This window comes from Arabidopsis thaliana, chromosome 3, assembly GCF_000001735.4.
Source record: "Arabidopsis thaliana chromosome 3, partial sequence".
Lineage (NCBI taxonomy): Eukaryota > Viridiplantae > Streptophyta > Magnoliopsida > Brassicales > Brassicaceae > Arabidopsis > Arabidopsis thaliana.
The window spans coordinates 2727002-2745206 of NC_003074.8; the positions used below are offsets into that span (position 1 = coordinate 2727002).

Consider the following 18205-nt stretch of genomic DNA (forward strand, 5'->3'; position numbering starts at 1 on the left):
GGGGTGGAAAGCATAAATATCTAAAACAATTGATTGAAACCGGCTTAATGGGCTTTAAATATCTAAAACTAATGAGCTTGTCGACCCAAACGGGCTTTAAACTGAACGGCAAGGTGTTTGTATAAAGGGCGTTCGCAAACCTTGCCGTTTTAATATAAACTGTGTCGTTTCACTAGAAGGTTTTATAAAGTGTAAAACCTCTTTGCACCTCTCAGATTAAAAACCTCAGCTCGCAGGAAAGAAATCAGCGAATTTGTGAACTTCAGAGAAAAATTGGTCGTCAATGGCGTCTGCTCTATGTAGAACTGCAAGCCGTCTTCGTTCCGTTCAACTTTTTCGTCGGATTCGCGTCTCCAGCGATCTACTATCGGCATCGTCTCCTTCTCCGGCGTGCATCTCCGACGCGCTTCGTCATGGAGATTTCTCTCTTCCTCGATCGGTTCGTCATTTCTTCTCCTCATCTGAATTCATTTTCTAATTCTCTTTGTTTTGAGCTCTCTAATTGCTATCTTCCTTTTGCAGTTTTTTTCACTTAACTGTGGAATCGAAATGCTGAAAATGGATCAGAGATGTTTGCTGAGTACTTCTGCTTCTGATACTACCTCGAAACATGACTCAGGTAAACCGGAAACAAAATCTTCGGAGAAAAATGAGAAATCTGGAGGATCGGAGAGTTCTGATGGTGGTTCAGATCATAAAAACGAGCGTGCTTCTGGAAAAGACGTTCGTGGAGGGGTAACTGTTTCCATGAACAAAGTCTCTCTGATTGAATTGCAGAATTAAATGGTTGTTTTGGTCTAATATTTGATTGGAGAGTTTTTGGTTTGATTGCAGCCGGTTTCATGGATGAGCTTTTTCTTGCTGTTTGCTACTGGAGCTGGATTGGTCTACTATTATGACACACAAAAGAAACGTCATATCGAAGGTACTCATCTATGGTGAGTTTCATTTTTTGAACATATCTACAAAGTAACACAAACTTGATCATGTAGAGTGTAGACTACTATTACATGATTTGGCTACATAGCTCCCATTTTCTAGTTTGGATTGTGTAATAACAGTAAAACTGAGGTGCTAGATTTCGACCGAGCTCTTAATATCTTGCATCATGTCGTACATTTTGCTAATGGAGTTCTGAAATGTCTAATTGAATACATTGTTTGTAGCTTAATGATCACAGGCCTTAGACCTTAGCAAACGATATCTGATTTGGCTAGTGATAACCTTGGCAAGATAAATGAACTTATCACTTCTATCACTGAGTAAATGCTTAGGGATTTCACATTGATTTCTGCTGAATCCCTCTTCGAGCTTATCTCGATTCTTCTTTGTATATTGACTTGGGTTCTTATTGATTTAGATATAAATAAGAACTCTATAGCCGTCAAGGAGGGGCCATCTGCTGGAAAAGCAGCCATTGGAGGACCATTCAGCCTTATAAGAGACGATGGGAAACGTGTGACGGAGAAAAACTTGATGGGAAAATGGACCATTTTATACTTTGGTTTCACTCATTGTCCCGATATCTGTCCTGACGAACTTATTAAGTTAGCTGCTGCCATTGACAAAATAAGTGAGATACCAACATTTTTTCATTTGTGTGATTCTACATTTGGAGATTTTTCCTCTAAGGTTATATCACATTTACACAGAGGAAAATTCGGGAGTAGACGTGGTGCCAGTGTTTATCTCTGTGGACCCTGAAAGAGACACAGTTCAGCAAGTACATGAATATGTCAAAGGTAGATATTTTTCATTTCGAAAGATTCATTTGGTTTTGAAATGAAAATTCATAGTCTGATACTTCTTGTAGAATTTCACCCGAAATTGATCGGGTTAACTGGGAGCCCTGAAGAAATCAAATCGGTGGCCCGATCTTACCGGGTTTACTACATGAAGACCGAAGAGGAAGATTCAGACTATCTCGTTGATCACTCTATAGTCATGTACGTGTACTTATTATCCCTTTAACATATTTTGTTAGGAAGATTATAGTTATCGGCACAAAACCCGACATGCAGACTTAGAATTGTTCATGTTCATATTCTCAAATTTCAGAATTTACATAGTTACATTTTACATAGTTACAGTGTAATGATTCATCTTGTATGTGTTCAGTAGTGTTTGATCTCTTTTTTGGTGGTTGGAGTTTTGATATGTAAACATGTTGTGGGTGAAGGTACTTGATGAGTCCGGAGATGAATTTTGTGAAATTCTACGGGAAGAATCACGATGTTGACTCGTTGACAGACGGCGTTGTAAAAGAGATCCGTCAGTACCGGAAGTAAAGAACCTTCGAAGTACACTTAGGTGATTAATATACATTATTCCCATTTTTGGAAGCTCATCATTAATAAGGATTTCTCAGAACACGGAGCTGCTTGTGTTTCCTTGAAAAAACATCAGTTTTTGTTGTGGCCGAGCATGCACACAACGGTAGTATCCATACTATAAGGGCATTAAGGGATCAATTGAGATTATTCCGATTACCCGTGTCCCATAAATTGATCACACTTCTTCGTATAGAATTTTAAGGCCTAAATTATCGGCAGTGCTTAAATGTCGAACTAAGAGGCAGTGCTTAATTACCCGTTATTGCTAAATACCATAGTATGTGTTTTTACAAAATCATCATAGTAAAGAGAGTTTACACGACCAAGGAGTAATTTGTGAAAATCTGCAATTGGGATCTAACAGTGCGTACGATCACAACACTTGTATGAAACGGTCGACTATAAAATCACGAAGCCAAGATTTATTCATAAGGGAGAATGAGTAAAAATCAGCAAGTACAACAGTACGACAGATAGAGACAAAAACTCCGACCTGTTCCCATCATATGTAAAGTTAGAGTTCTTGGGACAAAAAACAGACCGGAAATACATCGTAAGGATCTCCCTATTTTGATTCCTCACTTTTTCTTTAGTGTTGTTTGTAACATTGGGACAAAAACGTTGTATTGAAGAATGAATTGACATACTAAACTCGACCAAAGGAAAACAAATATAAGTCTCTGAAAGATGCCTCCTTTTGTTCTGTAGGGAATCATGGGCAGCTAAAAGGGAATCACCTCATCAAAGATATGTACATAGTTCATCAAACCGCCAAGGTCGCAGAGGTCAATGCAACATGCGCGCCTATGTAACACACCCATCAAATCCATAACCGTAAAGGGAAGAAAAGCTCACTCACCTGAACAGTTATGAAGTGGCGAGTCAGATCAAATGGTGAAGAGGCAAAAACATTCAATCACTTGAATACTGATGAATATAGAAAAACACAATGGAGGTTTTTTAATGAATGACGCTGAAAAGAGAGAATAACAACGAATCAGAAACTCACTTGAATACTGCTGCTCTTTAACTGATAAGGAAACAAACAATCACGAGGCAAAAACATTTATTCACGGCAGCTTTAAGGCTTGCTTCACTTGTGCAAGCGCCGATGGGTGCATCCTACTAATGGCAGAATTAAAGGCATCTCCATGAAGTGTAGAACATGTCTGAAGGTTCTCACGCGTTGAGTTCTCTAGTGACATCTGGTAGATTGGGTCGGAAACTTTTATCTAAATAAGATCCAACCCCCCAAAAAAGAAGTGTAATAAATCAGTGGTTTTGTAGAAGCTGGTTCTTCAAGAAACCCATATTTTAAATTAACTTTTACCTGACTTTTCCGTAACTCTTTGCTTGGCGGGGTTTCTTCTCCTTGAGACCTGCTTGAACTCATGTCACCGCTGGAATTATAAATTGTGTGTTTCTTAATTCTTAGTGTTGTGAACAGTTCAATAACAAATAAAAAAAGTCACTTAAAATTAATTTAATAATGTTATGTAATGTAAGTAATTAAAAAAAGTATCTGACCTTGATTCTTCTTCTGTTAAATCTTTGTTTTCACCAAGGATCACACTGGTGCATGTACTGTTTCCAGAAACGCGATAAATTATATCACAAAGATACATAAGTCAAACTGTTAATTCTCGACTGTGCAAACCTGTACCTTAGTATTAGATCAAGCTTGTCAAGAACTTGGGGCATTCTAAGTGTAAGTATTATGGAAAGAGCCAAGCCAAATGTCTTTTGTTGCATGGGAGACGCATGGTCCACCTGCACGAGTAGATGCAAGACTAAAGTGCGTCAGATAATGAAAAAGAAACATGCATTTCAACATGTAGAGCAGTTTGACAATGAGATATTGCTTAGGATTCAAGAAAAAGACCATGTAAAGACATGAAACAAGTTAATATTCCATTATCTGAAAGTTAATAGTCTAGAAAGCTATTCGAACAACCAGTAATGTTCAAGATGTGTTCTTCACTGACCTTGTCGAGCCAAATGTCGATGAGGCAAAGGAGTATATTGTCTTCGACTGGGACACCTGCCTGTTGGAGTAACACTGAAAGAGATGAATCAGATGTTAGCTGGGCCAGGTAAGTGGTGTTCATCACCAGAATCCTTGCAAGGATAGCTGCTGAAGACACTTTAACTGCAGTCTTGGATGGATCACGGTCATCTCCACCACTCAAGCAAATAATCACCAGTTTCTGCGAGAAAACGAACAAACCAACTCCATCAGATGCATTAAGGAAGAAAATGGATTTTGCATCCATCAAAAGAAGACTAGAAAAATTCACCTGCAAACAGCTGCTGATGAGAGGGGGCACTTCCACAGGAAAACACTGCTCAATACACAAGCACATGTTCATATCAAGAAGTTAAACTTGGCGTAATTTGCAACACATTTATAGAGAGTCATGACAAAAAATTCCAGTGTAATCATGCCAAAAGTTCCATTACTGGTCAATATATATGTATCCCAAGAGATGAGGCTATGTAATACAAAAATAAATGCAGTCTAGATACAAACTTAACAGAAGAATAAGTATCTCTGGAACTTAAACACCATCACAATAAGGATACGACCAATTGGGAAAATGGGAAATTATACGCACCTGAACTAAGATGTCAATCACTGGAAGAATCGAGAGTAAACCCTTATCATTTACATTTCCAACGATAAGATCAAGAATTTTTGCGACACTTGAAGCATGCATATTTAGAAATTCTCCTCCATCCAAAATGATATACGAATCCATGATACTGACAGCAACCTATATATGGTCATTTGAATGTCTCAAGACGTAACATGTTGAAGTAAATCTGAACACACACATGTATAGGTCATTAATGAATCAAACAACTCCTTGAAAACTTAAAAAGCTCACCTGTAAATGATCAAAACTTCTTTCAATGATCTCCACCATATAGGGAAACAATGCTAATAGCTGGGGCACCATCATAGGAGCATAGGAAAGTGTGGTTTCCCATAACTGCATATGTAGAGCAGTGTTATTAATATATAGCGCATTTGTATCAGCAGAAAAGAAAGGTATACATGTTATGATATGGAAACTTACTGCCATGCTATCCTCCAGAAGGTTGAGTGAATCAGGGCTATTTATGTCAATGCCCTTTTGGAGTATTGGGAGCAGTATGCTATAGCAAATGGGAGACTGATAACCAAGTGCAATCACAAAATTTCGCAGTGCGACAAGAAGCTGGATCTGCAGAAGGCTTTCACCAGAAGATTCCTCCCAAACCTGTTCTTAAGTCAACCACATAGATAGTCAGCTATAAATTGCGGACCAAGAAAAGAAAAAACAAAAAAACAAATCCACAAAGAAAGCTAGTATACCTTCTGGAAGAATTGCACCAACTTTTGTGCGTACGGAATGACTTCGCTAACATGGCCAATAAGAGTAGAAATCAAATTCAGAATTTGAACCTGAGAATAGTTAGATGTTGTATGAGTCATCGAAGGAAGTATAATGGCAAGAATGGAGTGCTATAATGAATTTGAGGCAGCTACATCAAGTACCTTCGAATCAAACTCTTGAACTACCTCGACCATTTTGAAACATGAATCCCAACAGATTGGAAGAAGATCAAGAAAACTTTGCTCCGAAAAATTTGCATCCTCGACATGTAAGCATAATGACCTACTAGCTGCCAGCTACATAAGTAAACAGATGATCTCAGAGGTCACCAATACATATAAAGAAAAAAATGAGAGAATGTGCCCTTAATGCAAGACAGAAAGATAAAAGAAACAAAGATGAGATAAGATGAGACTACCTTTACAGCGAGGTCATTGTCTTGCAACAATTTGATCAAAGCACAATAAACTGCTCTTTTTGTGTCATCCTTAATCTGAAAGGTTGTAATCATCAACCATTTACCATTAGCCAACCATTTTTCAACCAAAATCTAATTGACGAAAACTAGGGTAGAGAAGAGAACACAAACCAACAGGGTAACTAACCCTAATAGCCATTTGTAACAAATAACCAGAAACAATTCTGCTTTTAGATGGCTATCCCTCATTGACTCAACTTATGGACAAGATATTATGTCAATTTGCAAATTATGTTATAATCTTAAGATGCTTTTAGAAAAAAAGATAAGATGTGATTTCCTCCAAAGCCTTGTCAAGCTTAGCTGCATAAACATGGTAAAGCCGGTGTAAAACAAGTAAACAGCAGTACCTCCGAAACCCAATGTCCCAATATCATAGCAACTTTTCGGTGGATGATACGCCTATTTGGATGGTCATTTGAGAGTTCAAGGGATAGAGCACCATTAAACCTGCAGCCAATCATCCGATCATTAAGAAGGGTACAATAATTACTTGACTAATCAAAACTTTTGTCACATTCTGCTGGCTAGCAAAATGAAGGGTCAAGATGTTTAGAGCAGATGGAAAAAAGATTCAGACATTAGAAGATCAAGAGCATACCAATCTCTGAAATTAAGATAATTCGAGAGCTCATAGTAGACATATGCAGTAGCAGCGTATGCCGCATCTTTAAGAAGCAGTGCAGGAGTTATTTCAGTAACAGAAGGGGGACAATTATTCATTGCTTCTTGAAGGATGGACACAACAATAGGTCCTAGCAGCTGTCCACAATTATAGAGACAGATGGAATACGCATCAGTTATAGCGTTTAATGATATCTATATCAATTAGCAGACTTCTTTTCAGAACAGGATGAAGTGCCTAAGACTATTTGCTACTTACTTGGCTGTAGTTCTCAAACAAAACCATATATAGAGCTTCAGCACAAGGCCTCAATTTCTCTGTCCACTGAATCATGTCCTGCTCATGATGAAAGGACTCAGGGTTCTGGTACCACTCCTCTAGGTCACTTGCTGTTAGTACAAAATACCTGTTGGAATGTCGATGGTTAATTTCAGTAAACTTTTCTTCCAGGCATCATTCATACAACGACCATGACACCATCACAGTTCACAACACAATAAATGAACTTAATGCATGCAATAATTTTCAAACTAGCTCCACTAGGCCCCGACAGTAACATTGCCTTCTCATTTATTCCATGCACGCAGCAAGAAGAGATTGAGACCAGAGATACATAGATGTACAGCAACTAGATCATTATGTGTCCACAAGATTGCCCCAGCTCATATTATGTTTTGGATTTTGCATTGGTATTGAAATTTATGTATTATCAAATTAACTAATAAGAACTAAGGCATGAAATAATATGAATATAACAGGGCCACAGTTTGGTAACTAAGAGAGACCCAAAAATTTGAATTCACATATCTTACTGTTAGTTAAGAGTGTTACCGTCTCACTAGTACGTTGCAGAGAAGAACTATCCTTTCATTGGGTAAAAGTGACGACACAATGCCACCAACTGTGTTGGAAGCATTCTTCTTCCTCTGCTCAAATGTATCTCCGTTGTCATCCATCACACGACCAGTTCGACTTGGCTTATATTCTTTACATTCAAGCACAGATTTCACCATCACCATACACTGAATAAAAAAATCTTCAAATGGCAACAATGCCTGTTCGGGGTCCGTTATCTTGTTTAAGCAGAAATCCACTACAACTGGAAGAGCACATTTATCTCCAAACGAAAATGGATGCCTGCTTTGAATAGCACCTAACACCTTCATCAGCTTGACACATGCCTTCTTTACAAACTCCCAGAATTTAGGATCTCGATTTTGAAAAGATGAATCTGCATGGAGGCTCCACACAAGTTAGCAATACATACATATATATGTGTGCTGACAGGTCATATGCATGAAAAAGAGTTTCCACCACACAAAAAAACTCACAATATGGAAGAAAGGATTGAGCCGCATTCAAGAGCGCAGGAGAGACTTCTTTCACTGGTTGTATCTCCTGAGAGAAACGAGTTAGCTGTATATTCTTTTATCTGCATGAAGAGCATATGCCGGAGAGCAAGAAAGATTTCTCTATCCCGATGTAGTCAACCAATCTATTAAGGTTATGATTTCAACTTAACCATTGGAAGATAGCAGAAGAAATGGAAAGTGCGGGGAACGGAACACATATTTGGCGAAACTATACCACAAGTTCATAGAAGGGAGATAGCTGAAGGTGAATGTGATAATGAACTAAAAAGATTCATGAAAAAGTATAGTGTATCTACCTGTATATTATTGGCATCGCTTAGAAATCCTGAAATTATCAGTTGGCGCACTATTTTCAAACATAAAAACCACCTCTCACAAGTCAGAAAAAGCTCATCGTGATGCTGCTCGGCACTATTTGAACCATAGCTCTGAACCATTGTTGAAAAGCCATGTAGAATTGTTTGGACATCAGTTTGCCAAAGGTGCCAACTAAAGTCGAAGAATTGCGACGAGATCTGCCAACAAATTAAACTGGACCTTATCCTTAACTAAAGCAAAAAACGAAGCTTTGGTCCAACAATAAATTCATTCAAGAGGAGAAAGGAAACTGATAAGGGGTTGATGTTAGTAGCAGACTCACCTCAGCGAAGGTCTTCTGATCCGCAGTGAGACGTTTAGTAGACAATTCCTTTAAGGTTCGAAAAAGAATCAGAAAGATTCTGTGAGAAGCCAGAACGTCAGCTGAGTGAAGCTGTTGCGCTAGTACCGAAAAGAGATCAGGCCTGATATCATGAAGCACGCAATGCATAAACTCAGTAAATCAAGGAAGATAGTGTCCAGTTAATATGAATTAAGAAGGGAAAATGCTGACCATTCCCTAGGATAATCAAAACGGGCTATCTTCGATATGAGAACAGCCAACATTTCCGCTATCTGCAATAAAGCAAACAAAGTCAGATAGATATGCTTACAAAGTATATGCCTCAAATGGTGTAGTCAAGGAAAAAAATCAAAAGTAAATGCTACAACACCTGGTAGTTCTCTTCTCTCAAGTGAGACAACAATTTCTGCCTCAGATGACTCTTTTCCTCGTTGCTCATACTCCTGTAAGAATTGCCAGAAAGAGTGTCAAGGCCTAACATACAGGGTAGTATCTTTGCAGAGCGAAGAATCTAAACGAGCCAGCTAAAAAGAATTATAAGTAGAATTGCCGATTCCGGAAACAACTTGAACTTACCATGAATTTCTTCTGCTCTTCCAATGACGGTTGATACTGTTCTTGAAATACACTGAGGCCATTAATCTAACGTCCACATGGGACACCAAATCCTTGGATGCAATTACTTCCTGCAACCAAACCAGAGGAAATGAGCGAGTAAAATCAAGCTGACATTTGCAGAAACCACAAGACACATAGATTAGAAACGCTACCATAAGGCAAGAACAGAAACCAGGTCTACTCTCCGACAGAGATAGAGCCGCCTCCGCCGGCCGCCGAACGGTCTCGTCACCGCTCATTGAATTAGCTAATAGCGTGTACATCGCCGGCAAATCGGAAGCCGATAACGCCATCAGATCCGACGATATTGTTGACCTAATTAACCAAGGAAACGTCGAGGATGAACCCTAGAGGTTTGTTACGACGACGATAAAATCTCACGGCGAAGGAAGGAAAACGCGAAGCTAGTAGAGACAGAGAAGAGAAGAAAGATCGTCTTCTTCTTCCTCCGTCTTTCAACTTCTCTTAAGCTCTTGAAACGTAACAATGTCACTAGTGAAAATGATTTCCTCTTTTTTTTTTAACAGTCGAAGAAAAAAGAAATACTTACCGTCGCTCTGATCGGATTCCGATCACCCAACCGGAGACTTTCGTTTTGGGCTAACTACAGATTATTGGGCCTATAATAAATAAGCCCAAATTAATAATCGCGCGTGATCTTAACGGCGCGTGAACGCAAATAAACAACGATCGCTCGTGTTTGCTAAAATCTTATTGGTGGAGATACGTGGGATTGCATCAAATTTGCCACGTATGATACCCGCCTTAAATTGAGAACGGGAAGCAACCGGAATTTATTTTCAGGAAATACGAAACAACCCCTGCTAGTTTTTGAAGTGAGTAATTGCCCCTACCAATTTCTTAATCCAATTGACAATTTTGGTGTCTTTTGTAAGACTATTAAATATGGGGAATACTCTAAATTAATTAAAATATATATGTCATTCGAGAAATTTCCTTTTTTTCCTTTAAACCCTGCGAACCTATTTAATGATGTCCTTCTCGATTTTTCTCGAAGCGTTGAGTTTCGTGAATAAGACACGCTTAGAAGAGGAAGAAGAAGATTCGTTGACAACAAAACAATAAAAGAGAAAAAGATTGAGAGGTTGTACTTTCGGGATGGTGAGAACAAGATTGGCGATATCTGTTGTTCTTGTGTCGACATTGTTGTTGTTGAATGTGAAAGCGAAGAGCGTTGATCCTTACAAGGTACGGTTTGTGATTCATCTTGTTTTCTTTCCATTCACAAGTCTTTTGATTGGGGCCGGAAATAATGATTACTTTTGATTGTCCCCTTTCTCATTGAAGTTTGGGCTGACAAATTTGTGGGTGTTATAGAAAAGAAGGATTTTTGATATATTAGGTTTTGCTCAGTAGTTTTTGCTATTGATTATAAACATTATTAACTAATGAATGCATCTTCAGGTTCTTGGAGTATCTAAGGATGCAAAGCAGCGTGAAATCCAGAAAGCTTTCCACAAGTAAGCACCCTTCGTTTCTAGTCGCTGATTAAGCTAATAATTCGAATGATGATCAACAAATAGTTTACTCATGTAGCTTGTGATTTTTTTTGGCAGGCAATCTCTGAAATATCATCCAGATAAAAACAAAGATAAGGGTGCTCAGGAGAAGTTTGCTGAGATTAATAATGGTAGGTATCAAATTTCCCTAGGAGATGTGTCCTGTAATCGAATCTTTTAGTATATTATAAGATTATTCTTGTTCTATGGCCATGTGTTTGTGGCACAAATTGAATTTTTGTTGATCTGGCTTTGACAAGTTTAAACCCTTATCTATGTGTAACAGCGTATGAGATCTTATCTGATGAAGAGAAGAGGAAAAACTATGATCTTTATGGAGATGAGAAAGGACAGCCTGGATTTGATTCGGGGTTTCCCGGAGGTAATGGTGGGTATTCTTACTCCTCAAGTGGTGGTGGTTTCAACTTTGGAGGGCCTGGTGGTTGGCAAAATATGGGCGGTGGGGGAGGTTCCAAATCGTTTTCTTTCTCGTTTGGCGGTCCTAGTGAAAGCTCCTTTGGTTTTGGTATGGATGATATCTTTTCCATGTTTTCGGGCGGTAGTTCTAAAGGAAAGGAGCAGTTTGGTGGCTTTGGTAGCTCATCGAATGCTGAATCTAAATCAAAGAGCAGTACTGTAGCAGCTATCAAAACCATTAACTCTCAGGTCTATAAGAAGGACGTTGTGGACCAAGGGATGACTTGGCTTTTGTTGTCGTATCTTCCATCTCAGAGGGGAAGCCAGTACCATGAATCCATCATAGAGGAAGTTGCTGAGTCGTTGCAAGGAGCTTTAAAGGTAAAACATATGCTTGTCAAGTTAGTTGATTTTGGGTTTTCTGTTTCGTTCTTAAAAGAAGAAGTGTAGTTTCTTTTGTTGTTTACGTGATTTAACTTTATGTTTACAGGTTGGGCGATTAAATTGTGAAACAGAATCCTCTCTTTGCAAACAACTAGGCATAGTTCCTCGTAGGGCTCCAAGGATGTTTGTTTATTCATACACATCAAGTGGCAAAGCTACCTTAGCAGAATATACTGAAGAGCTTGTTGCAAAGAAGGTGAAAAGCTTCTGCCAGGAACATCTACCGAGATTCTCAAAAAAGATTGATCTGAATACATTCGATGTATCTGCCGTTAGCTCACAAAAGACTCCTAAAGTTTTGCTTCTGTCAACAAAGAAAGACACTCCTGTCATCTGGCGGGTTCTAAGTGGCTTGTACAATGGACGATTTGTCTTTTACAACACAGAGGTTTGTTATATTTTGGCTTTAATTTCCACTTACATCACTATTCCTACAATTATTGTTACTGCGAGAGTCTGATGGTCGTAGAAATTATGGGGTGGTTCCCTGGTCCACGTTTAATGACGAGTCAGCAAATTTGAACTTAATTATTAGAATTCCTTAGACATGAAATCTTTTTAGCTAAAGTATTTTTTTCTCATGATCTTGTAGGTCCATGATACTTCTGATCCAAAGATACAAAAGTTGGGGGTAGACAAGTTTCCGGCAATAGTTGGTTGGTTATCGAATGGGGAGAAGCAAGTCTTGAAAACAGGTATCACTGTGAAAAATCTGAAATCAGCTGTCCAGGAACTTGGTAAATTGCTTGAAGGATTAGAGAAGAAGAACAAGAAGGTCTCTTCTAAGAGTCAGGCGGGCCAAGCCCCTAACGAGTCCTCAGAAAAGATACCTCTTCTGTCAAGACCAAATTTTGACTCCATTTGTGGGGAGAACACTCCTGTTTGTATCATTGGTGCCTTCAGATCGTCAAATGGTAAAGAGAAGCTGCAGTCAATAATGTCCAAGGTAAACAAATATATCACTACCTCTATACTCTATTTATATGCCTTTGGCTCAGTATGATAGTTAAACACGGTTCTTTGATAAATTTCAAGAAGTGAAGCGGTGTTCTTTCTTCAAGCCATTACTCTTTTGGTTCTTTGACTTGATGATGAATAATCCTCCGGCTCTATTCTTTGTCCAGGTATCCCAGAAATCACTCTCTCGACGACAAGCTTCAACCACAGGTTCTCAGGACACAGTATCCTATTCGCTTCTAGACGCAACAAAACAATCTGCGTTCTTGAGCTCCCTTGACAAATCAGAGTTCAAAACTTCTTCTGATAAGCTCCTAATAGCTTACAAGCCTCGACGAGGTAAGTTTGCTACATTCAAAGGCGATATGACTATTGAGGAAGTTGAGAAATTCGTAGCAGCTGTTCTTAACGGAGACATACAGTTCACAAAGACAAGACAGAAACCCCAGATCAAATGAAAGTTTTTTTTCATCAGACATTAGTTTCAGAGATGTACATCGTTTTGGAGGAGAAAAGGGTGATTTTTCACGTTTCCTGTGTTGCAATCTGCTTTTGACAGTAAGTTTGTGTATTGTCAAGAGACGTGAAACAGTTCTATAGGACTAGAATTATGTCATTGTACTGAGTACTGACTACTGAGTTCTTTGTAATTATTACAAATTATAAATATGAAAATGTTGGGGTTTTGACTTTGAACCCCAACACACTTCTGAAATTAGAGACCGGTAAAAACAGTTTAAAAGCCGCAGTGACCCTGATTTACTCCAGTTAACCACACTCTATAGACAAGTTAGAGTGTTACTTTTTGGCAGAATAACAGTTTAAAAGCCGCAGTGACCTTCGGGCCTTTGACCGCGAATCCAACGGTCACGAACCGGAAGAAACCAGACTAAATCCGCGACACGAACTTTTTGATTGAACCGGCTAATTTATGGTACCAGCTAAACCTTGTAGAGCAAAAGAGAAACCCTGATTCTTCTTCTTCACATCGTCGCGAGCTCTGGTTCTCTGCTCTCATCCGCTTCACAAAATTGATTTGCGAGTCGTTGTGTTCCAACTCTCATTCTTTTGCACCTGGATTTCTTCCATTTTCAGGTTATTACAATCACGTTAGATTTTGCGTTTTTTTTGTTTTCACAGTCCTGTGGTCGATTTCGATACGGTTCGATTAGGCTTACACTTCAGATTAGTTTCATCTTTCAGTTCCATGAATCGATTAGGTTTAGTTCACTAATTTTAGCATGGTTTGAGATTAGATTTAGAAAACCCGATTCATTAACTGGTTGACAATGCTGTGGTTTTAGACTGTAGTGTTTGATCTAAAATGGTTTTCTGTTTGATATAATCGTATTGGTTGTATTTTAAATCTCATTTAAATGATGTATCAACTATAAAGCCTTCTGGTTTTGTTGCAGATAGATGGTTCTATGAATGTTGCTGAGAATCAGATATTAGTTAGGCCATCTTGGACATGGGAATCCAGAATATTTTATGGCAAGTGGCGAAGAAATCATTCACTGGAAGTATTATAGGGCTTACCATTTCAGATAGATGTTGTAGCGTTGTTCCAGTGAGAGGAGATTCCATGTCTCCCACATTTAATCCCCAGCGGAATTCTTATTTAGGTAAGTGTCCTACTGCACAAACTGCTAGAAGGTAGACTTTTGCTTATTTTGGTCCATTCTTCTTTCTTATTAGATGTTCAAATGTTGATGCAGATGATTATGTACTTGTGGACAAATTTTGCCTTAAGGATTACAAGTTTGCGCGTGGTGATGTTGTAGTGTTCAGGTATGTTCCCTATAATGCCACATTTGAGTCATCCTTTGACAAGGGAAGATTATAGCTACATAATACTTAAATACATGTTGATCTCTTGTTTAAACCTTTTCTTGGATGCTTACAGCATTCACAATTTTATTAAATCTAATTCCCTAAAACCTTACAAATGTTTGTTGTCCTATTTGTGGTGCTGAACCATGAAATTCGTGCATATTCAATCTCTGGTACATTTGATATAATGTATTTGGTCATGAATACAAACTCTTTGGATTCTATTCTTGCTTTTTGCTTCCTTTAGCTCAGCTTTTTCAGGTCTCAAATCTGTTTTATAATGTTCATCTGACATTGTGCCGTATGTGTTCTAAGTTGTATATTTTGAAATACATCATTAAGCTCCTGACGATGTGAACTGCATCTCTGTGGCAGCTCTCCGACACATTTCGGAGATAGATACATAAAGAGGATAGTCGGGATGCCTGGTGAATGGATAAGTAGTTCTCGGGATGTGATCAGAGTCCCAGAAGGTCATTGTTGGGTAGAAGGAGATAACAAAACTTCCAGCTTAGACTCAAGATCCTTTGGCCCTGTAAGTTCTCTGCTTCCAAACCCCAGCACATAGTTTCATAGAATTAGAACGTAGATGATGCACATGATATTCTTTTCAAGGCCTGTCCCATGTGACTGATCTGGATAAACTTGTTTTGGCAGATTCCTTTGGGTTTAATTCAAGGAAGGGTCACTCGTGTCATGTGGCCTCCTCAAAGAATAAGCAAGATCGGTCGATAATGCTAATGGAGAATGAAAAGGTATGTTCCTTCCTGTTCCAAATGAATACCCCCTTCCTCAAGATTCTCTGTTAAGGAATCTGCTTCATACCAAAGAATGGTTTATCAGAAAGATTGAAAGGTCGTTTTTCTTCTTCCCTTTTCATACAATGTAGGACGTCTCCATGTTCCTCAAGATCTCTATGGGAATTCTCAAATTCACATTTCTATCCCATTTTTTTTTTTTTAAATAGAAAAATAAACGACACTTAAATACTCCGTTCTCAAATCGGAACCAAAGTCACGTGTCAATGATACCAATTAACACTCTTCGTTCTTATATCGGTTCTGGTCAGCTTCGATTTCTTTTGTTTCAGTTGAATTCCAGTTGATGGAATTAAATTCACTTGGTCGATCCGGTTTGGTCGCTTGTTCGAACACGAGCAATTAAATCTAGTCCAATCAGAAAAGAAAAGACATACCATGGGAAATAAATAAATGCTGTAATAAATTACAATGTTGTACACGTGGTAAGTGTGATTAATTCCTTATGTTAATTTCCTGGAAGAATAAGTGTTTATTATATAAATAAATGCATGGAAAATTCGAAACCTCCTCCTTGCTCTGGCGTTTCTCCTTCGGGGTAAGATCAATTTTGGTTGTTCCTCCACTTTCTTTCTTTTTCTTTTTTCTCGAATTTTCACTGTCGTACAAATTTTCTCGTCTTTGCTGGAAATTTTCTGGGAGATTTTCTTTTCTTTTATCTGTTTCTCTCTCTTACTTTTCCTTCATTTTCCACTCGGCGTCTTGCGAACTACGCAAGTTTCTTAGTTACTACTATTTCGTTACCTTTTTTTGGCATTTTGATCGAAAGCCTTTTCTCGAGATTAACGCTCTCCGCCCTTTTTTCCATTTTATACCAATTAAATGTTGTGTTTCGTGAAACGCGAACTATTCTCTGGTAATTTCTCTTGATTTTGGCTATGTGTTCTTCGTTGATCGTAATTTTCTCGCTTGTTCTGTGAAAATTTTCTTGGCTGTTTGTTTGTGGTTTCGTTTCAGTGTGGTTTATTTCTCTGTTCAATCGGTGCCCCTTCAATTTTTAGATCAGAATCTTAAGTTGCTTTTGCTTGGTATCCTCAATTTTTTTGTGAGTATTGTTCAAGATCTGTGACGGAAACTGAGATCTGTCTGTTGGTGTTTTTTTGCCTTTTCAGGTAGGTGGGTTTGTTCGAAATGGGAAGACTATTCGTGATAGACCTCGAAGGACTGGTTTATAGCTGCAAGTATTGTCAGACACATTTCGCAGTTACTAATGATATTATCTCAAAGGTGAATTTCTTCTAGTCACATTCTTCCCTTTCTTCTCTTTTTATGCATCCTTCATTTCATTTCCATTTCCTACATTTATACTTTGCTCTTGCTTGCTTGTTAATATCTTGGTCTAGTACACTTGTTAGCCTTCACACTTGTGTTTGTAATATACAAGTTTTCAGAAATCTGACTGAAACACACAACTTACAGTTACAGTTTCAGATAATAAAAAACATGGAAAATGGGAATTTGCCATTCTGTTGTTAATGATCAATTCATGCTCCTGAATTGACCCTTGAGACCAGATGATTAGAACACACAAAACCTCATTTCCTTACTAATCAAACAACTTGGGAATTGACCTTCAGTTCTTGTTTCCTATTTTTCTGTTAAACTGATCGAACGCACCATGATTTGTGTTTCTACAGTGTCGATAGATGTTCTTGCATTGATCAAACAGCTACCTGATTTGTGTTTGTGCTTGTGTTGTTTCCAGTCATTTCACTGCAAACACGGAAGGGCTTATCTTTTCGACAATGTGTAAGTACTACTTACACGGATTTGATCATGCAAGGACTCGTGACAAGGTTCCCTTATTTATTAGCACACCTTTTTGAATTCTTAGTGTCAATGTGACGGTTGGAGAGAAGGAGCATCGCGTCATGATAACTGGTTGGCACACTGTAGCTGACATCTTCTGTGTTAGCTGTGGCTCTCTTGTCGGCTGGAAATACGTACAAGACTCAAAACTCATACATTGTAAACAACTTTCTTTGTGATGATTTGATGCTAATTCTCTTTTTCTCCCTCAGGAAATCGCTTACGATAAGTCTCAGAAATACAAGGAAGGAAAATTCATCTTAGAAAGGTTTTCATCTTTCAATGTTTAATAAAAACTCCGCAAAATGATTCAAACGATGATCAGGTTTAAAGTGGATGTTGTGTAACCAATGTGACCAGGTTTAAGGTGCTTGGGCCCTATGGAGGAGGATACGACATGAACCAGAACGAGCCTATGACTGGAAGCGATGATGAAGAATAAAAATATGGTATCTCTGTTATTTAACGACCCATTGGAAATACTTGGAAAGTGGTCAATGCTTCGTATAGACTATCGGTGACCGGGAAACTCGCCGGGAAAAAATTCAACATTTTTTCGTGTAAGCGTTCAAAAGAAACCAAATATTCATCATATAAGTAACAAATATAGTTTTTCTATGAATTTTAAAACTCATATTATAATGCATATCAAGTTGTTAATCGTTTTTCGGAAACTGTTTTGTGCGATTAGAATTCAATCATTCATTGATATGTCTAACGACACATACACCAGTGAATGAATCAATCTCGAAATTATACACACCAATTTTACCATTTGAATATATTTTACTTTTATCTTATCTACTAGTAATAAGATACGTGTAATATACTATTCAGTGAATAAAATAAAACTAGTAACATAAGATTGTAAGAAGAAGGTATTCAATGGGCACTAATAATAGAATAGAACTTTTGTAGCCATTTTTGCTAATTTATCTG

At 38.2% G+C, this 18205-nt stretch overlaps 5 protein-coding genes across 14 annotated transcripts; 4 read left to right on the forward strand and 1 right to left on the reverse strand.

Annotated features, from left to right (window-relative positions):
* Positions 1 to 191: 191 nt before the first annotated feature.
* On the forward strand, positions 192 to 2655 carry HCC1 (electron transport SCO1/SenC family protein). The gene is made up of 7 exons (NM_111729.3): positions 192 to 439; positions 523 to 735; positions 835 to 925; positions 1361 to 1573; positions 1653 to 1742; positions 1814 to 1946; positions 2180 to 2655. The coding sequence occupies exons 1-7, from the start codon at positions 284 to 286 to the stop codon at positions 2286 to 2288; spliced, it is 1005 nt and encodes a 334-aa protein (NP_566339.1). The 5' UTR covers positions 192 to 283; the 3' UTR covers positions 2289 to 2655.
* An 86-nt stretch (positions 2656 to 2741) lies between these two features.
* On the reverse strand, positions 2742 to 10355 carry AT3G08960 (ARM repeat superfamily protein). 3 transcript variants are annotated; one of them, NM_001337787.1, is made up of 25 exons: positions 10019 to 10355; positions 9621 to 9783; positions 9427 to 9536; positions 9221 to 9293; positions 9061 to 9122; positions 8830 to 8971; positions 8486 to 8704; positions 8148 to 8214; positions 7648 to 8047; positions 7075 to 7222; positions 6793 to 6953; positions 6542 to 6641; positions 6132 to 6206; positions 5875 to 6009; positions 5692 to 5781; positions 5414 to 5596; positions 5222 to 5326; positions 4949 to 5107; positions 4631 to 4675; positions 4319 to 4540; positions 3997 to 4103; positions 3861 to 3917; positions 3664 to 3733; positions 3343 to 3565; positions 2742 to 3192 (listed from the first exon to the last, which is right to left on the reverse strand). In NM_001337787.1, the coding sequence occupies exons 2-24, from the start codon at positions 9759 to 9761 to the stop codon at positions 3404 to 3406; spliced, it is 3033 nt and encodes a 1010-aa protein (NP_001326132.1). In that variant the 5' UTR covers positions 9762 to 9783; positions 10019 to 10355; the 3' UTR covers positions 2742 to 3192; positions 3343 to 3403. The 3 variants fall into 3 exon arrangements, with proteins under 3 accessions (NP_001326132.1, NP_001319503.1, NP_187508.5); NM_001337786.1 differs by having other exon boundaries at positions 9621 to 9940; positions 10019 to 10104; NM_111730.6 differs by having other exon boundaries at positions 9621 to 10355.
* On the forward strand, positions 10296 to 13548 carry ATERDJ3A (DNAJ heat shock N-terminal domain-containing protein). Of its 2 annotated transcripts, NM_001337788.1 has the most exons (8): positions 10296 to 10304; positions 10487 to 10677; positions 10894 to 10949; positions 11046 to 11119; positions 11275 to 11786; positions 11896 to 12237; positions 12442 to 12795; positions 12974 to 13548. In NM_001337788.1, the coding sequence occupies exons 2-8, from the start codon at positions 10588 to 10590 to the stop codon at positions 13262 to 13264; spliced, it is 1719 nt and encodes a 572-aa protein (NP_001319504.1). In that variant the 5' UTR covers positions 10296 to 10304; positions 10487 to 10587; the 3' UTR covers positions 13265 to 13548. The 2 variants fall into 2 exon arrangements, with proteins under 2 accessions (NP_001319504.1, NP_187509.1); NM_111731.4 differs by lacking the exon at positions 10296 to 10304 and having other exon boundaries at positions 10452 to 10677; positions 12974 to 13529.
* A 195-nt stretch (positions 13549 to 13743) lies between these two features.
* AT3G08980 (Peptidase S24/S26A/S26B/S26C family protein) lies at positions 13744 to 15755 on the forward strand. Of its 5 annotated transcripts, none has more exons than NM_111732.3 (6): positions 13744 to 13901; positions 14222 to 14431; positions 14525 to 14597; positions 15015 to 15174; positions 15297 to 15394; positions 15529 to 15755. In NM_111732.3, exons 2-5 carry the CDS (start codon positions 14278 to 14280, stop codon positions 15372 to 15374), a joined length of 465 nt encoding a protein of 154 aa, NP_187510.1. In that variant the 5' UTR covers positions 13744 to 13901; positions 14222 to 14277; the 3' UTR covers positions 15375 to 15394; positions 15529 to 15755. The 5 variants fall into 5 exon arrangements, with proteins under 5 accessions (NP_187510.1, NP_001326413.1, NP_001319505.1 ...); NM_001337789.1 differs by having other exon boundaries at positions 13807 to 13901; positions 14226 to 14431; positions 15529 to 15684; NM_001337790.1 differs by having other exon boundaries at positions 15297 to 15684.
* Positions 15756 to 15824: 69 nt separating this feature from the next.
* Positions 15825 to 17973, forward strand: AT3G08990 (Yippee family putative zinc-binding protein). Of its 3 annotated transcripts, none has more exons than NM_001202914.2 (6): positions 15825 to 15995; positions 16570 to 16684; positions 17163 to 17206; positions 17292 to 17400; positions 17479 to 17534; positions 17627 to 17943. In NM_001202914.2, the coding sequence occupies exons 2-6, from the start codon at positions 16589 to 16591 to the stop codon at positions 17706 to 17708; spliced, it is 387 nt and encodes a 128-aa protein (NP_001189843.1). In that variant the 5' UTR covers positions 15825 to 15995; positions 16570 to 16588; the 3' UTR covers positions 17709 to 17943. The 3 variants fall into 3 exon arrangements, with proteins under 3 accessions (NP_001189843.1, NP_187511.2, NP_001327715.1); NM_111733.4 differs by having other exon boundaries at positions 15975 to 16313; positions 17627 to 17931; NM_001337793.1 differs by lacking the exon at positions 15825 to 15995 and having other exon boundaries at positions 16527 to 16684; positions 17627 to 17973.
* The last annotated feature ends 232 nt before the right edge of the window (positions 17974 to 18205 follow it).

What these genes read in the sequence shown, in the direction of transcription:
- HCC1 (NM_111729.3), top strand. Translation starts at nt 284, where the DNA reads ATGGCGTCTGCTCTATGTAGAACTGCAAGCCGTCTTCGTTCCGTTCAA. An exon ending in GAAAAGACGTTCGTGGAGGG is followed by an intron (nt 736 to 834) that starts GTAACTGTTTCC and finishes GTTTGATTGCAG; the next exon opens with CCGGTTTCATGGATGAGCTT. An exon ending in AGTACATGAATATGTCAAAG is followed by an intron (nt 1,743 to 1,813) that starts GTAGATATTTTT and finishes TACTTCTTGTAG; the next exon opens with AATTTCACCCGAAATTGATC.
- AT3G08960 (NM_001337787.1), bottom strand. Translation starts at nt 9,761, where the DNA reads ATGGCGTTATCGGCTTCCGATTTGCCGGCGATGTACACGCTATTAGCT. An exon ending in AAGAGCAGAAGAAATTCATG is followed by an intron (nt 9,294 to 9,426) that starts GTAAGTTCAAGT and finishes CAATTCTTACAG; the next exon opens with GAGTATGAGCAACGAGGAAA. An exon ending in TCGACATTTGGCTCGACAAG is followed by an intron (nt 4,104 to 4,318) that starts GTCAGTGAAGAA and finishes CTACTCGTGCAG; the next exon opens with GTGGACCATGCGTCTCCCAT.
- ATERDJ3A (NM_001337788.1), top strand. Translation starts at nt 10,588, where the DNA reads ATGGTGAGAACAAGATTGGCGATATCTGTTGTTCTTGTGTCGACATTG. An exon ending in AGAGCGTTGATCCTTACAAG is followed by an intron (nt 10,678 to 10,893) that starts GTACGGTTTGTG and finishes ATGCATCTTCAG; the next exon opens with GTTCTTGGAGTATCTAAGGA. An exon ending in CGTTGCAAGGAGCTTTAAAG is followed by an intron (nt 11,787 to 11,895) that starts GTAAAACATATG and finishes TTATGTTTACAG; the next exon opens with GTTGGGCGATTAAATTGTGA.
- AT3G08980 (NM_111732.3), top strand. Translation starts at nt 14,278, where the DNA reads ATGGGAATCCAGAATATTTTATGGCAAGTGGCGAAGAAATCATTCACT. An exon ending in CCAGCGGAATTCTTATTTAG is followed by an intron (nt 14,432 to 14,524) that starts GTAAGTGTCCTA and finishes ATGTTGATGCAG; the next exon opens with ATGATTATGTACTTGTGGAC. An exon ending in GGTGATGTTGTAGTGTTCAG is followed by an intron (nt 14,598 to 15,014) that starts GTATGTTCCCTA and finishes TCTCTGTGGCAG; the next exon opens with CTCTCCGACACATTTCGGAG.
- AT3G08990 (NM_001202914.2), top strand. Translation starts at nt 16,589, where the DNA reads ATGGGAAGACTATTCGTGATAGACCTCGAAGGACTGGTTTATAGCTGC. An exon ending in CTAATGATATTATCTCAAAG is followed by an intron (nt 16,685 to 17,162) that starts GTGAATTTCTTC and finishes TGTTGTTTCCAG; the next exon opens with TCATTTCACTGCAAACACGG. An exon ending in GGAAAATTCATCTTAGAAAG is followed by an intron (nt 17,535 to 17,626) that starts GTTTTCATCTTT and finishes CAATGTGACCAG; the next exon opens with GTTTAAGGTGCTTGGGCCCT.